General features: G+C 47.2%; 1 protein-coding gene across 1 annotated transcript in view; it reads left to right on the top strand.

The window, feature by feature from the left end:
- The first annotated feature begins 17263 nt into the window (after window positions 1-17263).
- The window catches only part of HDAC2 (histone deacetylase 2), a 148728-nt gene continuing 146992 nt past the window's right edge, over window positions 17264-18999 (top strand). Inside the window, exon 1 of the mRNA XM_029595238.1 lies at window positions 17264-17479. Within this exon, the coding sequence (XP_029451098.1) occupies window positions 17428-17479 (52 nt within the window). The 5' untranslated portion in view covers window positions 17264-17427. The remainder of the gene's footprint in view (window positions 17480-18999) is intronic.

An 18999-nucleotide genomic window follows, 5' to 3' on the forward strand; every position in this document is an offset into this window, starting at 1 on the left:
TCGACATCCACTGTGGGTCTTCGCACAGTGCGCCTTCATCTGTCCCAGCCGGCTCAAGGGTCCACGAATCCAACAGAACGTTTTGGAGCCCCTCTGGGCTTTGGCAGCGCTGTAGAGGCTGAAAAAGAGTTGCCCTCCCCTCCAGGGAGACATCGTGGGAAGCTTAAAAACAGCAAAAAATGTCGAAAATGCGGCAAAATCGAGTGAAAATGCGGCAAAACGGCAGTGGAGTTGTCCCGAAATGCAGTCGACGAAAAAAGAAAACTTTTCCAAAAAACATTTTTTTTTAAATGCTGAAAAAACACCGAAAACAGCCACAGGTGAAGAGAGGGACCAGACCACCGGTAATCTCTTCCCCAGCCTCTTACCTGGCTGAAGCCCCATGGGGTAACCAACCCCAGCTCCCAGAACTTGTCACCAGAGGGGAACAGCAAAGCACTGCCACTGAGCACCTTCTGTATCTTTTTTTTTTTTTTTTGCTTGATTCAAAACTTTACTGCAGACAACCAAAAGCCTGGCTCTGCACCTACTTTTATTTATTTTTTTTTGAAAAGGGATAGCCTAAACCCCAGAAACAGGGCAAGACTGCAGGGTTTGCACCACCTCCATCTGCTAGAGACAGAGAAATACTGAAGAGATGCAGGAGGCACACTAAGTTAAGTGAGGGTGCCCTTCAAGTTTTTCTCTGTCTCCACCTGCTGGAAGGGAGGCATAACCCACAGTCTGGACTGATCCAGGTACGTACAGGGAACAGCACATTTAGTATTAATATATTTACTTCACTCCGGTGACAAGAAAAATGATTGGTCCCTCCATCGACAACCATTAATGAAAGGACCAACCACTGATCTTTTCACCCAGCTCTACTGAAAAACATGAAGTAAGGCTTTGGTATGTGGGTATCCTGCACACAACAGCAGTTACAACTCTAAATAAAAAGGCAAGGGGGAAACCTGCATGGAGCACCAGTTATAGCCCTAAACAGAGAATGTCATAATGCCTCTGTATCGCTCCATGGTGAGACCACACTTTGAATACTGTGTGCAGTTCTGGTCACTGCATCTCAATAAAGATATATCTTCACTGGAGAAAGTGCAGAGAAGGGCGTCCAAAATGATAAAGGGGATGGAACAGCTGCCCTATGAGGAAAGGCTAAAGAAGTTAGGGCTGTTCAGTTTGGAGAAGAGACGACTGAGGGGGAGATATGATAGAGGTCTACAAAATCATGAAAGGTCTTGAACAAGTTAATGTAAATTGGTTATTTACTTTCTCAGATAATAGAAGGACCAGGGGGCACTGCATGAAGTTAGTGAGCAGCTCATTTAAAACAAATCAAAATTCTTTTTCACTCAGTGCATAGTTAAGCTCTGGAATTCATAGCCAGAGGATGTGGTTACAGCAGTTAGTGTAACTGGGTTTAAAAAAGGTTTGGATAAGTTCCTAGAGGTTAAATCCATAAACTATTATGGTAATTAATAAGCAATAGTAGTTTGTGATCTATCTAATGTTTGGGTACTTGCCAGGTACTTGTGACTTGGATTGGCCTCTGTTGGAAACAGGATACCGGGCTTGATGGACCCTTGGTCTGACCCAGTATGGCATGCTCTTATGTTCTTATCCAAATTAAAATAATGAAACCAAGCAGTCTTTTGTGTAGAATATTCATAAAGGTAGTCCAAGAAATAGAGATGAAACAAGAATATGCAGCATAGATCTTTTGTATCTCTGCATGCATCAGGGCTTGTGAAATAATTCCTGTTGACAAACAGGCAAACAATTGTTCCGGGCTTTTGATTCAGGACCAGAAGGATGCACTTTTTTTTTCTTTTGTAGCAGGATGTCAACAGTAAAGGTGTTTCATTACCAGACATACAAACTAATAGGCAATCCTGCAAAAACAGAAATAAAAAGCAAAGTGTAAATTAAACATACATTATATTCAGGGAAAATAGCAAGACAGCTGCTCTCTCTTTATTTCCTGATCAGAGTCACTCCTTATCTATCTCACATACAAGTATTTATATACCCAGCATTTAAAGAAACCATACATTATTAGTTAATTTCCAGGTTTTTCTTCTCTGAACTCAGAACAGGGCCGGCGGAACCACTAGGCGAGCTAGGCCTGTGCCTAGGGCGCCGAGACTTAGGGGGCGCCGCGGCAGGCAGCAGAATTTTGAAAGGGCAAAAAGTGCCCTTTCAAAATTCTGCCAGCCTTCGACTTGCCTAGGTGGAGACCAAGCGTCGAGATTTAGGGGGCGCCGCGGCAGGCAGCCAGCTCCCGACTCGCCCTGCCTCCCCCCGAGTGTCACCCTCCCGACACCCCCCTAGTGGCCCAGCGGAGGTCCCGGGAGCGATCTGCCCTCCCGGGGCCTCGGCTGCCACTAAGCAAAATGGCGCCGGTGGCCTTCAGCCCCTACCATGTGACAGGGGCTACCGGTGCCATTGGTTGACCCCTGTCACATGATAGGGGCTGAAGGCAACCGGCGCCATTTTGCTTAGTGGCAGCCGAGGCCCCGGGAGGGCAGATCGCTCCCGGGACCTCCGCTGGGCCACTAGGGGGGTGTCGGGAGGGTGACACTCGGGGGGAGGCAGGGCGAGTCGGGAGCTGGCTGCCTGCCGCGGCGCCCCCTAAGTCTCGGCGCCGATCTTCTTTCTGTGAGTGTGTGTGTATGTGAGAAAGGAATCTGCCAGTTTAAAAAAATGAAATATGATAATACATATAGCTGAACTTTTGAAAAGTTGGATGAAAGATAAAATTACTAAATTTTAAGCATCTCTCTTCTGGAAAATAAAATTTAACTTAAAGTGGGTAGAGACAAATCCTAAAGCAAAAAAAATTAAAGTTTTTAAAATGTTCATCTCAGCAAAATCACAAATTTAAGATACTGATGCCAGGTGGGTTGTTTTTTTAAAGCATAATTTAAGCATGAAGACTAGAATAGAATCTGAAATGGTTTTGCTTTTTTTTTTTTTTTAAGCCTTTAGAAAATGTATATTTTTAAAGACTGGAATCTTCCCATTTAAAAGGGAAGTTGACTAAGGATGTCTTTCTGTTCCATATCTCCCACATGAATAATCATATGACTGATAGTTTGAAGAAAGACACTTGCTTTATTGCTTAGAAGCGTAAAACAAGAGAAGCTGTACTGTGTGGGTGGTGAAGGAAGGGTGTCATTTCACCTTCTGATAGGAATGTGGTTTTCTTATTTAACGGTTGGGAGCATCACTTTCACTTTTAGTAAAAGTGAAAAATGCTGCAAGTCTGAAAGCAAGGTGCTTCTGTGAGAGTGTAATATGTATGTGAGACAGGGAGGGTGCTTCTGTATGTGTGTGTGGTGTATATGTGAGGCAGGGAGGGTGCTTGTGTGTGTCAATGTGTGTGCGCAAGAGAGATGGAGCATGTTTTTGGCTGGCTTGTGGCTGTGAGAGGGCATGTGTGTGATTGAGCCTGTTTGTAAGTGAGATAGAACATGTGTGTATTTGAGAGCTTGTGTGTAAGTGAAATAGAGCAAGTGTGTGATTGAAAGCCTGTGTGTAAGTAAGAGAGAGCGAGAGCATGTGTGATTGAGAGAGACTGGCCAGAGAGGTGACATGTGTATGTGTGAGAACGGCTGATCAGGGAGATGACTGGTGTGTGTGCGTGAGAGAGAGAGAGAGACTGATTGGGGAGAGATTGGTGTGTGAGAGACAGAAACTGGTCCTGAGGGTGTGACTGGTATGTGTGTGAGAGAGAGGAGACTGGTTGTGGTCCCTAACGAAGAGGTCTGTGAGGACAGCTTCAGCAGCTACTGCTGCTTCTGGTATGGCCTGCAAGGGAAAGGAGTAGGAGAACTGCTGGAGAGGGTAAGTAAAGGTGGCTTTTTAAGTTCATTTTTCTTGATTGACTATCATTTTAATTATTGGGTAGTATGTGATGTGTCTGCTGTTTGAAATATTTTATTGGTGTTTTGTAAAGCTTTCAAAATTTGCATGAGTCTTTAATTATTGGATATTCTATTCATCAGCTGTTTTGAAATTGTATTTGTATGATTTTATAATTATGATTAATGATTTATATATCTTTATTTTATTGATTTGTTTCACGAGGAATGGTGACATTTTTGTTTTTCCATTGTTACACTGTATAGAGTCTGGTGTGATGTGTTTTACAGTTCAGTTGTTGTCTGCGCATTTCTGTTTATACTTTATGTGGCTTTATTCTATATTTGGTGAGGGTTTGTGTTCTGCATGCAAAGACTGAGATGAAGCATTCTTTTAGCATGTGGTTTCTCTGTAGGGATCTGTAGTAGCTTAGCCTGTTCTGTTTTCCTGATAGGAGGTGTATTGGTATTTTAGATTCTGGTGTAATATGTTTGGTATTCTTTTTCATAGGTAGGGTTGTTATTTTTTGAGTGTTGGCAGATAGTACTGTGTTGATACTGGAGAACCATGCCAAAACATATCACAATAGGTATGATGCCATATGAATTCCAAGATGCAAAGGTTTCTTGTTGGCATCACAACAGTGCATGAAATTATCACAACAACTTGTATATTAATTTTACCTCAGAGTGTCATTGTTCATGTAAAATATGTTATAAATGCATAATTTAAAATTGTGTATGGGGAGGGGGTGCCAGACTGTAAGGTTTGCCTAGGGTGCCAAATACCCTTGCACCGGCCCTGACTCAGAAACATAGTGAATACCTGGTACTAGTTCTTACATTTATATTGACTCCTGGTGGTGAGTTTATATTTGTTAAAAAATTTCACAGAGCTTTTCAGCTTCCCCTACTAGGAAACCCATGGGTGTCTGCTTGCAGGCAGAGCTGAATCCTACAATTAGTGGGAAGAGATTTTCTCCACATCTTTAATTCCCTTTCAGTCTGTTCATAACTTTTAACCTGAAAAATCAATTAATTTAAATTAGTTTTCTCTTCTGTTTGTATTTGCATGAGAAACACTTTTAGTTTTACATATCTCCCCCTTCTCGTTAGCTCTGTTCTCATTTGCAAACTCATCTTCAGCTACCTGTATCATCTCAAGTTCTAAAATTTCAGAATTAGCTATTACTTCTACAGCAACAGAATAGTCAGTCTCACTAGAGAAACCTCCATGTCTCCCCATGACCCAATTCTGAATCCCTACACAACTGTGCATGTCCATGGCAAGTGTAAATTGAGAACAGGCTGTGATTCCTGGAGTGGATCTCCACTCCGGGATTTGGACAGACAGTTGCGGTAACTTAGTTATACTGTAGCTGCAATCAGACAGAAACATAAGACCCAATTTTAAACAGTTACTGACACTTGCCAGCCTTCACTTGAAAAGGCAAGCAACAATTTAAAAAAAATCAGGGACTTCCGGTAATGGTGCTGGGCTAAACGGAGGTTGGGTGTGAGAGCTTCAGGACTCCCCTCCTCAATATCGCAAACTTTGCTATAATTAGACCAGAATTTGCCTCTCCTTCGCATGCAACTTTCCCTGCCACAAAGTGGTGCCAGTAACTGCGATTAACGAGGAGCGGTGGTCAGGCTATGAGCATTAGAAGTGTCTGCAGCGGAAGAGAGAAGAAAATTGGAGATCCCAAAATGGCAGCCGTGAACGAGGGCACCAAAAATTTGGGGGCGATCTCAGCAGAGGTGCTTCTCCAGATTTTGAACAGTGTTTCTGTAGCGCTGGACGAGCGTTTGATTTAAATACAGACCTCTATGGATGATATTAAAAGTAGCCTGGAAGGGCAATCGAAATGCTTAGACCAGGCGGAGCAGTGTATTTCATACCAGGATGACTGGCTGGCTGAAGCAGAGTGTCACATTGTGGAGTTAAACGTCTGAAATGCTGAGGGAGGACGATCTTTATGATTTTATTGAAAAATGGCTACCTGAGCACGTCGGCTTGGTGCTTCCAGAGGATCATCTTTGGTGTGAACAGTTCCACCATGTGGGCCGTTTGTGCGACAAGGACAGCAGGCCTCGGCCGGTTGTGGCGCATATCTTGAACTGGTCTCACAAGACTCAGTTGCTGCGCACATTCTGGCAACAATTGGCTGTGGAATTTAAGGGGAGCCAGATTCTGCTCAACAATTTCTCTGTGCAAAGGAAGGAAATTTCATTGGCCTGCTCTGAGCGGCATAGGAGAGGAATCCACTTTGCCTTATTCTTTCCTTCTAAGCTGCGTGTACCTTTCAATAACAAAGTGCTGTTATTCACTACTAAAGAAGAAGCTTATTTCTTGACCATTCTGGACCATGGAAATGCTGGGTGAAGCTGTGGCTTTAAGGACAGTTTTGTTTCTCTTATTGGGATGAGTTTTCTCCTTTTGGGGGATTGGTGCCATTAACGCCTCAAGTTTTCAAAGTATCGTCGCTGCATTTGGGTATTTGTGACTAGGGGCAACCGTTTATGCCTCATCTCGGTTGGACAGTTTGCCGATTCGTATATGTGAAATGCCGGATGATCTTCCCGTGGGTTTTACCCTGGTCAGGGCTTTGAAACACTGCATAATGTTTTCACATTCACACTGGATTTCAGCATGGTTTGCTAGCTTTTATTTTATTCTATTTGTTCATAACCACACATGTTTCTTCTGCAATGTGTGTTTTTCTGACTGCTGGCCCACGAGTGGGGTTAGGTCTTTACTTTATAATATAATCAGGTCTGTTTGCCCTTTTTTTTTTGGGGGGGGGGGGCATGATCTGAGGGATACCCCCTAGTGAAGGTTCTGACGGTGTCGGTTTCTGCAGAGGATATTTTTGTGCCTCTTAGAGCGGGAGGAGAGGTCTAATTTTGTGCGGTGTGTTTGGGACAGTGTGTATGACTTTGTGTGGCAGTGTGCTTGGGGGGGGGGGTATATTCCGCATTCTTTGGCTGTGGGGTTTGGGCACTGGAATTGTATCAGAAATCAAATGGTCTGGAGGCTTAGGCTGGGAGGAGCCGTGGCAACGTGCATGTTCTTTTCCCTAGGCTCAGCAATGGGCTGAGGCAAGTATGCACACACTATGGATCGAAATGGTGGTTAAAATTACTTCACTGAATGTAGACAGGATTCACTCCCCAATAAAATGCAAAAAATTGTCTCTGTTTCAAAGATTGCACTCACAGGTAGTATTTTTACAAGAAAGTCATTTGTTCAATGCAGAGCATATGAAATTAAAAAGGGAATGGGTAGGACGGTGTGTATATTCCTCTTTCACTCCTAGGAAAAGAGGTGTGGCGATTCTCATACATAAACAATTGACATTCCAGGTTGAAAGCCAGCTACAGGATACAGAGGGCTGCTGTTATCCTGGCAAGTATGCTCCACCAACAGAAAGTTGCATTTTGTAATCTATATGCACCCAATATATATTCCCTTGAATTTTTCACTAACTTAGCTGGCATAATTTTAAATCTTTTGATTATAGACTAGTGGTTGGAGGTGATTTTAATATCGTGGCAGACCGGAGAACTGATTGTAAACCCGCAAAGGATGCGGATAGGAAGGAAAAGCGCCTGGGTGTTAATTTTCTCCTTGCAAGAATTGGGTTACTAGATATTTGGCACTGTTGCGTCCATCAGTTGCAGACGACTGCGACCACTCTGCTTCACCTCTCTTTTACCCTTTTCCTCCTCCATTGGAAGGATGGCTGCCTCCGCTGCTGTTTGCCAAAACCCTCGGCGTCTCCGAGCCAGCATGGGCGTCCCCATCCGCCATGCTTCTTCCTGAGGCCTCCTAGGGCATGTGCGCGCACGCTGCTTACGTTTTTGAATACATCATGGCAGGAACCTCGGGGGCGGCCCCACCGCATGACGTCAGTACCTCCGGATATTTAAACGTCCGCTCCGCTCCAATTGAACGAGTTAGCAAGGACTTCGGTTTTGCTACTCTGACCGCTTCTAAGCTGCTCACTTGGATTCCTCACTACACTCCGGGGTATCTCGCTACTACGGAAGCTCTGGGTACCATCTCCTCGAGGGCCTCTCGCTTCTACTCACCCTCTGGGGTTAATCTGCCTAACCTTAAGTACACCCACCCTTCGGGAGTCCTGTCTGCTTTTTTTCAGGAATCCTCGATGCTCCTAGGTACTCGCTCCTCGAGGGCCTATTCTGCTCAGGATATCCTGCACCTCAGACCTCGGGTCCCTCTCTTCATTCAACTACCGAAGGAAGTTATCAGCACTGCTACTCTATGAGTATCACTACGCTCCAGCTCTCATTCCACCCTTCAGGTTCACGGCCTATCCCGTGCTGCGGAATACTACCGGACCTTTGCTACATCTGGGTGAGACCATCATCTACAGAGACTGTGATATCGCTGGACTACAGCACTGTCCGTTCCTTGGGCAAGATTCTACTCATCAACTGCAGCATAATAAAGCTTTCTCTCTTCAGTGTCTGCTTACTAGAGCCTAGCCAATCGTTGTGGTTCCCTATGGGGCCCCTCCCCATGGGAGGAGTCATCGCCACTTCGACCAAGAGTCCACAATATGCCACAATATGCTAACTCCATGGACTCAGCTCAGCTCACAGCCTTGCAGGCCATTCCTGACCTAGCCCAGTGGATCACTGAGCAACAAAAGTCTCTGGAAAGCCTGGCTGCTGCCTTCAATCAGTTACATGCACAACTGAATACTTCGGCAACTCCGGTGAAAGAATTGCTGTCTCTGGTGGTGACTGTCAAGACCACCGTATGGTTATACACACCTACCCGCTTCACGGGTGAAGCACAGATGTGTATAGGGTTTGTCAACCAGTGCACTATGCTTTTTTCTATGCAACCTACCCTCTTTCCCACAGAAGCTTCCAAGACCACCTATATCCTATCTCTACTTGAAGGAAGAGCCTTGGCTTGGGCTTCACCGTTATGGGAACATGAAGATCCTATCCTGAATGACCTATCAGGATTTCTGAAACTTTTCAAGTCTGTCTTCGATGACTCGACTCGCCAGACCGTTGCTGGATCTGCTCTACTTAATCTCCAGCAAGGTTATAAGCCGCTAACAGACTATGTGATCGAATTCAAGACTTTAGCATCCGAACTACACTGGGTCACAGGACATCTGCCACAGTGTCCAAGGGTTCACCCAAAACCTCACAAACAATAACAGATTGCTAACTCCATGGATCCGGCACAGCTCAATGCCCTGCAGGCCATTCCGGGCCTGGCCCTGCGCATTTCAGAACAGCAAGACACATTGGAGAAATTCACTTCAGTGAATCATCAGCTGCACGCACAGAAGACCCAAGGCGCTACTTCTACTAATGAAGGTCAGTTACCTGAAGTAACTTTAAAGACTGCTATACCACTGGCTGCTCCAGTTCGTTTTTCGGGAGAGATTCAGAAGACCAGGGGTTTTCTAAACCAGTGCTGCATGCATTTTGCACTACAGCCTTCTCACTTCCCCACAGCTTTTGCCAAGACTTCTTACATTCTATCTTATCTTGATGGAAGGGCCTTGTCTTGGGCCTCTACACTGTGGGAACGCAAGGATCCTATTTTGCAGGATATAGATGGATTTTTGGACTTATTTAAATCCATTTTCGATGATCCTGCCGAATGATCGTTGCCGGTTCTGCTCTGTGGACCTGAAGCAAGGCAACCAACCACTGGCTGATTTCGTGATAGAGTTTAAGACTCTTGCTACAGAACTCTGCTGGGACCCCAAATGCCTGAAAACTCTCTTCTTCAGAGGCCTGGATACTCACTTGAGAGACGAGCTGGCCGCTCGTGAAACACCTGACTCGCTGGATGAACTACTGGCTTTGGCTATTAGGATCGACCACCGGCTTTGTGATAAGGTGGAAGAACTCCGGCCTAATAGAGGACCAGGTCAGAAGGAGGTTAGTGCTAAACCTGCACCTCGGACGGTTCCAGTAATTCTTGCTGCCAGTGGAGATGAACCGATGCAACTTGATCGCAGTCATTTGACTTCCAAAGAGAGAAGACTTTGGAAGAGGCATGGTCTGTGTATGTACTGTGGACAGGCTGGTCACGATGTCCCAACATGCCCAATTCGTCCGGGAAACGGACGGGCCTAAGTCCTGCAGGAGGACTGTTCTTAGGCCTTACAACGCCCTCTCCTCCGCTCTCTCCCCCAGTCTCCTTGATCTGCAGACCGTCTGAGTTTCAAACTCTTGCCCTTGTGGATTCAGGGGCAGGAGGCAACTTTATTCTTCGACGCCTAGTGGAACATTTGAGGATCCCCCTCATCACTTTGAAGGTTCCACTTCTCCTATCTTCCATCCATGGGGAGCCCTTACTGGGTGATGTGACTTGCTAAACTGTACCGGTAACTCTTCGGACCGAAGTTCTCCATACCGAGTCAATTCCCTTCTTTGTGTTAGAGAAGGCCATGCACTCTGTCGTCCTGGGATTACCCTGGTTGCAGTCACACCAACCCCAATTTGACTGGGCATCCTTGGAATTCTCCCGCTGGGGCCCAGGTAGTCATGGAAAGTGCCTTAAGGAGATTGCTCCTGTCATCTGCATGCCTACAACTCCAGTGATGCCGGGACTGCCGCCCCAATACGCATCATTCAGTGATGTGTTTTCCAAAGAAGTTGCTGACATTCTTCCTCCGCATAGGTCCTATGACTGTGCCATAAGACTGAAATCCAATATTGAACCTCCTAAAGGACGGGTCTATCCACTCTCAGCGATTGAGAACAAGGCGATGTCCGAATACATCAAGGAGAATTTATAGAAGGGATTTATTAGACCATCGAATCTCCAGCCGGCTCAGGCTTCTTCTTTGTGGGGAAGAAGGACGGTATCTTACGTCCTTGTATCGATTACCGAGGTCTAAACGAGATCACAATTAAAGACCACTACTCCCTGCCTTTAATCTTAGAGCTGTTTGACCGGCTTCAGGGGGCCAAAATATTCTCAAAACTTGACCTGCAGGGAGCCTACAACTTAGTTCGCATTCGCAGTGGCGATGGATGGAAAACAGCCTTCAACACTCGAGACAGCCATTTTGAGTACTTAGTAGTGCCCTTCGGCCTGTGCAACGCACCTGCTATATTTCAGAACATGATGAATGACATCTTGTGGGACCTGTTGTACAAGAATGTCGTGGTATACCTGGATGATATCCTGATATTTTCTCAGGATCTGCCCACTCATCTAGAGCAGTGGTTCTCAACCAGTGTGTCGCGACAGACCAGTGTGTCGCCAAGAACACGCAGGTGTGTCGCCACACTTCCCGGTCCCCCGCTGACCCAGCTGCTCCCCCTCCCGAGTAAAATAGGTCCTCCACCCAGGCTTAAAATGCTGATAGCCCAGGTGTAACGTGCCAGGACAGTTGGAGTCAGGGTCACCGGCATGCTCTCTTCTTACCCCCCCCCCCCCCATGGCCCGGAAGAGGAAGTGGTGAGCAGTGGGTGTGTGCTAGTGCAGGCAGCGTTGGCCCGAAGAAAAGAGAGGCGCACCCTGAGGAATGAGCAGCGCAGCTCAGAGAAAAACGAAGAACGACGTCAACCCCCGCGGCCGATGGGACTCCTTGCTCCGTGAGGGCTGAAAATGAAGTAGGTTGCTGCTACCTTTAGGGTTAGACGTGGAGGAGGCTGCTGCTGCCGCCGCTAGTTCGGGGGGGGGGGGGGGGGGGGAGAGAGTGAGTAAATGAGCAAGCATGTGTGTTTGAGATCCTATGTGTGTATATGTGTGTGTGTGAGTGAGAGCATGTATGTGAATGTTTGAGAGCCTGTACATGTGAAAGAGAGCATGTGTGTGATTGAGAGCTGGTTTAGATCAGGGAGCATGTGAGTATGTGATTGAGAGCCTGTGTGTAAATGAGAGAAAGAGAAAGTGCATGTGTGTCTGTGTGTGACTGAGAGCCGGTTTAGGTGAGGGAGCATGCGAGTATGTGATTGACAGCCTGTGTGTAAATGAGAGAAAGAGAGAGCATGTGTCTGTGTGTGACTGAGAGCTGGTTTAGGTGAGGGAGCATGTGAATATGTGAATGAGAGCATGTGTGTAAATGAGAGAAAGAGCATGTGTGTCTGTGTGTGACTGAGAGCTGGTTTAGGTGAGGGAGCATGTGAGTATGTGATTGAGAGCCTGTGTGTAAATGAGAGAAAGAGAGAGAGCATATGTGTCTGTGTGTGACTGAGAGCTGGTTTAGGTGAGGGAGCATGTGAGTATGTGATTGACAGCCTGTGAGTAAATGAGAGAAAGAGAGAGCATGTGTGTCTGTGTGTGACTGAGAGCTGGTTTAGGTGAGGGAGCATGTGATTGAGAGCCTGTGTGTAAATGAGAGAAAGGTAGAGAGCAAGTGTGACTGTGTGTGACTGAGACCTGGTTTAGGTGAAGGTGAAGGAGCATGTGAGTATGTAATTGAGAGCCTGTATGTAAACAAGAGAAAGAATGTGTGTTTGTGTGTGACTGAGACCTGGTTTAGGTGAGGGAGCATGTGAGTATGTGATTGAGAGCATGTGTGTAAATCAGAGAAAGAGAGAGAGCATGTGTGTCTGTGTGTGACTGAGACCTGGTTTAGGTGAGGGAGCATGTGACACCGATCGGTGCCACTGGCCGGTCCCTGTCACGTGATAGGAGCAATGGATGGCACGCACCATTTTTTAAGATGGCGCCGGCCGTCCATTGCTCCTACCATGTGACAGGGGTCGGGCAATGGCATGGATACCCCTGTCACATGGTAAGGGCAAAGGGCCATCGGCGCCATTTTGTTTACTGGCAGCTGACGGCCTGAGAGCAGGAGATCACTCCCGGGACCCCCGCTGGACCACCAGGTACTTTAAAAAAGTTTTGGAGGGGTCAGGAGGATGGGAGATTCGAAATAATTAAATTTAAAGGGTCGGGTGGGGTTTTTTTTTCGGCACAAGACAGACGAAAAAAACCGCTAAGAAGCGCGGGAATGAAAATTTCCTGCAGTTTTTACCCAATACCGGAAACGAGTCTGGTACCGATTCACATCCCTAGTGATGAGTCAGCTGAACTGAACCAAATCACTGTGAACCTGGAAGATGTAGTAGGCCAAATCGACAAACTAAAGAGTAGCAAATCACCTGGACCGGATGGTATGCACCCTAGGGTTCTGAAGGTACTAAAAAAAATGAAATTTTAGACCTACTAGTTAAAATTTGTAACCTATCATTAAAATCATCCATTGTACCTAAAGAATGGAGGGTGGCCAATGTAAACACAATATTTAAAAAGGGCTCCAGAGGTGATCCAGAAAACTATAGACCGGTGATCCTGATTTCAGTGCCGGTAAAAATAGTGGAATCTATTCTAAAAATCAAAATCAGTGCGGGAAAATTAGTAGAATCTATTCTAAAAATCAAAATCACAGAGCATATAGAAAGACATGGTTTAATGCAGGGGTCAGGAACCTTTTTGGCTGAGAGAGCCATAAACGCCACATATTTTAAAATGTAATTCCATGAGAGCCATACAATATGTTTAAAACTAAATATAAGTAAATGTGTGCATTTTATGTAAGATCACACTTTTAAAGTACAATAAGTCTCTGAAAATATTACACCAGGCCTTAAGACACCAATACATATCCTATTAGGAAAACGGACCAAGTCAGGCTGCTATAGAGTCCTACACAGAAACTACACGCCAGCAGAAAACCTCACCTGAATCATGCGCTGTCCCTCACCTAACATAGAATAAAGAGACCAAAACGCATAACAAGAAGCATACAGAAAAAAATGAATTGGAAACTGCAACAAGCCAGAGTCTCTGTATGCAGTGTAACAAAGGAAAAAAGAAACATCACCCATCCTTATAAAACAAATCAAGAAATATAAAATCATCAGCAGTAAAACTGTACTAACAAAAAGAACATATTTCGAAACAGCTAATGAGTGGAATATCCAATAATTAAAAACACATATAAAACATTTCCAGATACCAACAAAATATTTCAAAATAGCAGACACAAAGACCCAGTAATGAAAAATAATAAGGATACAAAAATTTTTTTGCTCTGCATACCTGGGAACGTTTGATATCCAGGTGTCCTGAGATTGTTCTGAATTAGCAGGAGGTGGGGTGGTTTGCTTGGAACTTTCTCCTCTCTCAGTCACATACCAGCGCGCTCTCTCACACTGGCTCTCAATGACACACCTATACACACATGCTCTCAGTAATCACATATACACATGTTTTTTCTCACTCACTTATATAGGCTCTTAATTACACATTTACACACATGCTGTCTATCTTTTCACACTTACACACACACACAGGCTTTCAATCACATAAATACATGCTGTCTTTTTCTCTCACACACAGACTCTCATTCACATGCTTACAAACATGTCCTCTCTTTCTCTCATTTACACACAGGCTCTCAATCACATACTCACATGCTCCATCACCTAAACCAGCTCTCAATCACACACAGACACACATGATCTCTCTCTTACTTATACACACAGGCTCTTAATCATACATACACATGATTTCTCTCACACACAAAGGATCTCAATCATACACACATACTCTTTCACACAAACAGGTTTTCAATCACAAACTTACACATACAGGTTCCCAATGGTAAACTTACATTCATGCTCTCTCTCTCTCACAGGCAGGCTCTCAATCACAGACATACTCTCTTTCACATGTACAGGCTCTCAATCACAGACATACTCTCTTTCACATGTACAGGCTCTCAATCACAGACATACTCTCTTTCACATGTACAGGCTCTCAATCACAGACATACTCTCTTTCACATGTACAGGCTCTCAATCATTCACTACATGCAATCTCTCACACACACAGCCCCCCCCCCCTCCCGGCCCGGAAGAGGAAGTGAAGAGTATCGGGTGCCTGAGCGGCAAGAAGAGGCCACGCTAGTGCGCTCGGCATCGGCCCGAAGAAAAGACTGCAGCGCGGCTCGGAGGAAAATGAAGAGCTTCAACCGCGGCCGATGGGACTCCGCCTCCGCGAGGGCTGAAAATGAAGAGGTTAGCGTTGGGAGGAGGCTGCTGCTGCTGCGAGTTCCCGGGGTGGGGGTGGGGAGAGAGAGTGAATGAGCGAGCAAGCTGTGTTTGCTCGCTCATTCACTCTCTCTCTCCCCCACCCCGGGAACTCGCGGCAGCAGCAGCCTCCTCCCAACGCTAACCTCTTCATTTCAGCCCTCGCGGAGGCGGAGTCCCATCGGCCGCGGTTGAAGCTCTTCATTTTCCTCCGAGCCGCGCTGCAGTCTTTTCTTCGGGCCGATGCCGAGCGCACTAGCGTGGCCTCTTCTTGCCGCGCAGGCACCCGATACTCTCCACTTCCTCTTCCGGGCCGCGGGGGGGGGGGGGGGGGGCGAAGAGAGCACGCCGGTGCCGCTGACTCCAGCTGTCTTGTCGCGTTCCGCCCGGGCTGACAGCATTTTAAGCCCGGGCGGAGGAGGACCGGGGAGCAGCTGGGTCAGCGGGAAAGTGTGGCGACTGTCTGCGAGCCAGATGCAGCCCTCAAAAGAGCCATATCTGGCTCGTGAGCCATGGGTTCCCGACCCCTGGTTTAATGGAACACACTCAGCATGGATTTACCCAAGGCAAGTCTTGCCTCACAAATCTGATTTTTTTGAAGAGGGTAATAAATATGTGAAAAAAGGTGAGCCAGTAGATGTAGTGTATTTGAATTTTCAGAAGGCGTTTGACAAAGTCCCTCATGAGAGGCTTCTAAGAAAGCTAAAAAGTCATGGGAGGCAACTGGTTAAAAGACAGGAAACAGAGGGATTAAATGGTAAATTTTCGAGGTGAAAAAGGGTAAACAGTGAAGTGCCTCAGGGATCTGTACTTGGCCCAGTACTTGTCAATATATTTATAAATGATCTGGAAAGGAATACAAGAAGTGAAGTAATCAGATCTGCAGATGATACAAAATTATTCAGAGTAGTTATATGACAAGCGGTTTGTGATAAATTGCAGGAAGACCTTGCAAGGCTGGAAGATTGGGCATCCAAACCGTAGATGAAATATAAGGTGGACAAGTGCAAGGCGATGCATATAGGGGAAAACAACCCATGCTGTAATTTCCATGTTAGGAGCTACCGCCAAGAAAAAAGATCTTTATACTTTATACTTCGGTATAAAAAAGAATCTAAATAAAATAAATAAATAAAATAAATCTGCGGGTCATAGCGAATAACACATTGAAATCGTGGGCAGAAGACCCGCTCCGGTCCTGTCCTGCAGTCCTATGCTGCTTCTGCGCGGGTGGCTCCCTGACTCCGCTCGCTGTTCTGCAACAAAATGTTAGGAATGATCCAAAAAGAATGGGGAATGAAACAAGTAAATGAACTGCTGCTGGATGGAGCCCTGGTGCGACCTCATTTTGAATAATGTGTGCACTTCTGGTCGCGCCATTTGAAAACAAAAAACATAGCGGAACTGGAAGGCGCAGAGGTCAGAGGAGAGCAACCTGAAGTAGATTTTTATGTGGTGAGCTGCCGAGTACTCCCAGAAGAACCGGACTGGTCACTAGCAAGAGCCAGCCTGCTGGGATGGAGGTCGGGGCACCGATCTAAGCCAGCAGGGCACAGTTCATGTTCTTAAAATGAACGCAAGGCTGACTTGATTAAAATTAAAAATGGCACGAGTTACAGTCCAGTACACCAGAAAACAGTGCCGAAGAGCTCTATTGCGTGGCAAAGGTCCCTGCGAGCTGAGGCATGATCTGTCGCTCCTACAGACTCGGGTGGCGCCTTCTTCCACGACTGAGGCTGCAGCAGCAGGAGGGCCCTTCCTTCTCTCCTCAGGCTCCTTGCAGACTGCTGCCGCCTCTCAGGATGAGCCACGCGCGATCGAGCCTACACAGTTTCTCGGGAAGAAAGGAAAGGAGGCAGCCGCTGGAAAGCGCGCCCCCCCAATGCACAAAACAACTTTCCTCCACACGAACGTCCACTCCACCGCCTGTGCCTTAATATTTATAATCTTCCAAGGCACGTGACCACCTCTCTCATTACCCCCACCTCTCTCATACACGCCCACCTCCTACGGGCTCAATTCTCCACACACTCCGCCCTCCCCGGGGCGGACGCTGCGCCGAGATACGCCTTTCCCACGCTCCTCCCAAGACCCCGCCCACTTCTCCCGCGCACTCCCCTCCTGCACAATCCAGGTTCCAGATTCTGATTTTGCGCGTTCCTGGTTCTCACAGCTCCGCCTCTTCCTCCACGTTCCCCTCGCGCATGTTTCTGGACCTTATAGCTCCGCCCCTCCCGCGCATCATTGTGTCTTCAAGCCCCGCCCCTCCTGCGTTTCTTTACTTCTAGCCCCGCCCCCTCGCCGCGCACTTCCTCGACTCCCCTCCCACGCATCACTGAATGTTATAACTCCGCCTCTCCGTCGCGCGCTTCTCTCCCAGCCCCTCCCCTCTCCCGCGCGCTCCCACGTCTTCCCGCCCCTTATCGCGCGCTCCTGGCTCTCTGCACGCTCCCGCCTCCCGCTCTCCGGTCCCGGCTCATCGTTCTTCTGTCCCGAGTCTCCCGCCGGCTCCATGGCCTACAGTCAGGGCGGCGGCAAGAAGAAGGTCTGCTACTACTACGATGGTGAGTGACCCAGGGGGCATGGGGAGAGGGAGGAACCGGCACAGCCAAGCGGGGTGAGGAGAGGGGGGAAGTAGGCAGGCCATGAGGGGGGAGCGATTAATAAATGGGCAAGTCAGGGCTTCAGGTCGGGGTCAGGAAGAAGAGAAAGAGGAGTCCGGGCAGCGAGAGGGGCAAAGGAGGAGAAGAGGAATCAGGGCTTGGGGGATGAGGAGAGGAGTCAGGGCATGGTGGGGGGTGGAGGGGCAGAGGAGGAGAGGAAGCAGGTTTGGGGGATACTTACAAGACGAGAAGAGGAACGAAGGCTGGGAGTGTGAAAGGAAGAGGAGAGGAGACAGCATGGCAGGGGTTAAGGGCAAAGGAGGAGAAGAGGAACCAGGGCTAGGGAGAGGAATCAAGGAATGGTGGGAGTCAGGGCATGGCAGGGGTGAAAGGAAAAGGGGGGAATCAGGGCATGGTGGGGGTGGAAGGTAGAGGAGGAGAAGTGGAACCAGGGCTAGGGAGAAAAAAACAGAGAGGAGTTAGGGCATGGTGGAGTGAAGGAGGTTTGGGGGGTACGTAAAAGAGGAGAAGAGGAACCAGGGCTGGGGAGAAAAGAGAGAGGAGAGGAGTCAGGGCATGGTGGGGGTGTGAAAAGAAAAGGAGGGGAATCAAAGCATGGCAGGGCTGGAGGACAGAGGACAAGAGGAACCAGAGCTTGGGGGTAAAGATAGAGGAAAGGAGTCAGGACATGGTGGGGGTGGAAGCAGAAGAGGAGAGGAAGCAGAGCTTGAGAGCCCGTGGTGGTTGAAACAGAGAAGATAAAGCTGGAAGCAGCTCAGAGGAGAGCCCTGGATTGGCCTGAGCCACAGGTGCTTTTTCCATTTTGGAGGGGTGCTGGCAATGTGTGCCATTGAGTACTGGTCTGAAAGTGTGTGCCCTCCCTCCTAGGGCTGCTTCCTGTTCCCTGCCCTGTATATTGACTGATGCTGGCAGCGTGTGCTGATCTCCCCAGTGCCCCTTCTCTATGTGAGGCATGCTTGCAGTCTGCGCCACTGAGTGCTGACCCATAAGTGTATGGCCGTTTTCCCTGGTGCCCGGGTCCCCTCCCTTCTGTCTGAAGTGCTCTGGTCATATCTGTCTCTTGTTTCCAATAATTGCAATGTGACTAGAACTTATTGTTAGATTCAAGCAATCTAAGCATTGAGCTTCAGGCCTCAGAAATACTTCACTTTTCGAGTTAACTCTCTACTGTCTGAGTCCATTGATTGGGCTCTTGGATGATTTAGTCAAAGGGATTACCTGAAACCATATAGGACCAGCTTAAGGTGAGCTGTGTGGTCTGGAAGGCTCATGTACTGGATGTCATCTGATGGATTCTCATGTTGGTCAGATAAGTGATCGCAGTCTGCATGAAATCCAGTTTTTCCTAGGTATAATGCAGCTATGAAAGCCATTGTTTTTGAAACTATGCCAATAAATACTCTTAACATAAGAGACCAATTTTAATCTGCATGGACCATCCTGTCCTGATAGTCTCTGTG

Source organism: Rhinatrema bivittatum, chromosome 3 (assembly GCF_901001135.1).
Source record: "Rhinatrema bivittatum chromosome 3, aRhiBiv1.1, whole genome shotgun sequence".
Classification (NCBI taxonomy): domain Eukaryota; kingdom Metazoa; phylum Chordata; class Amphibia; order Gymnophiona; family Rhinatrematidae; genus Rhinatrema; species Rhinatrema bivittatum.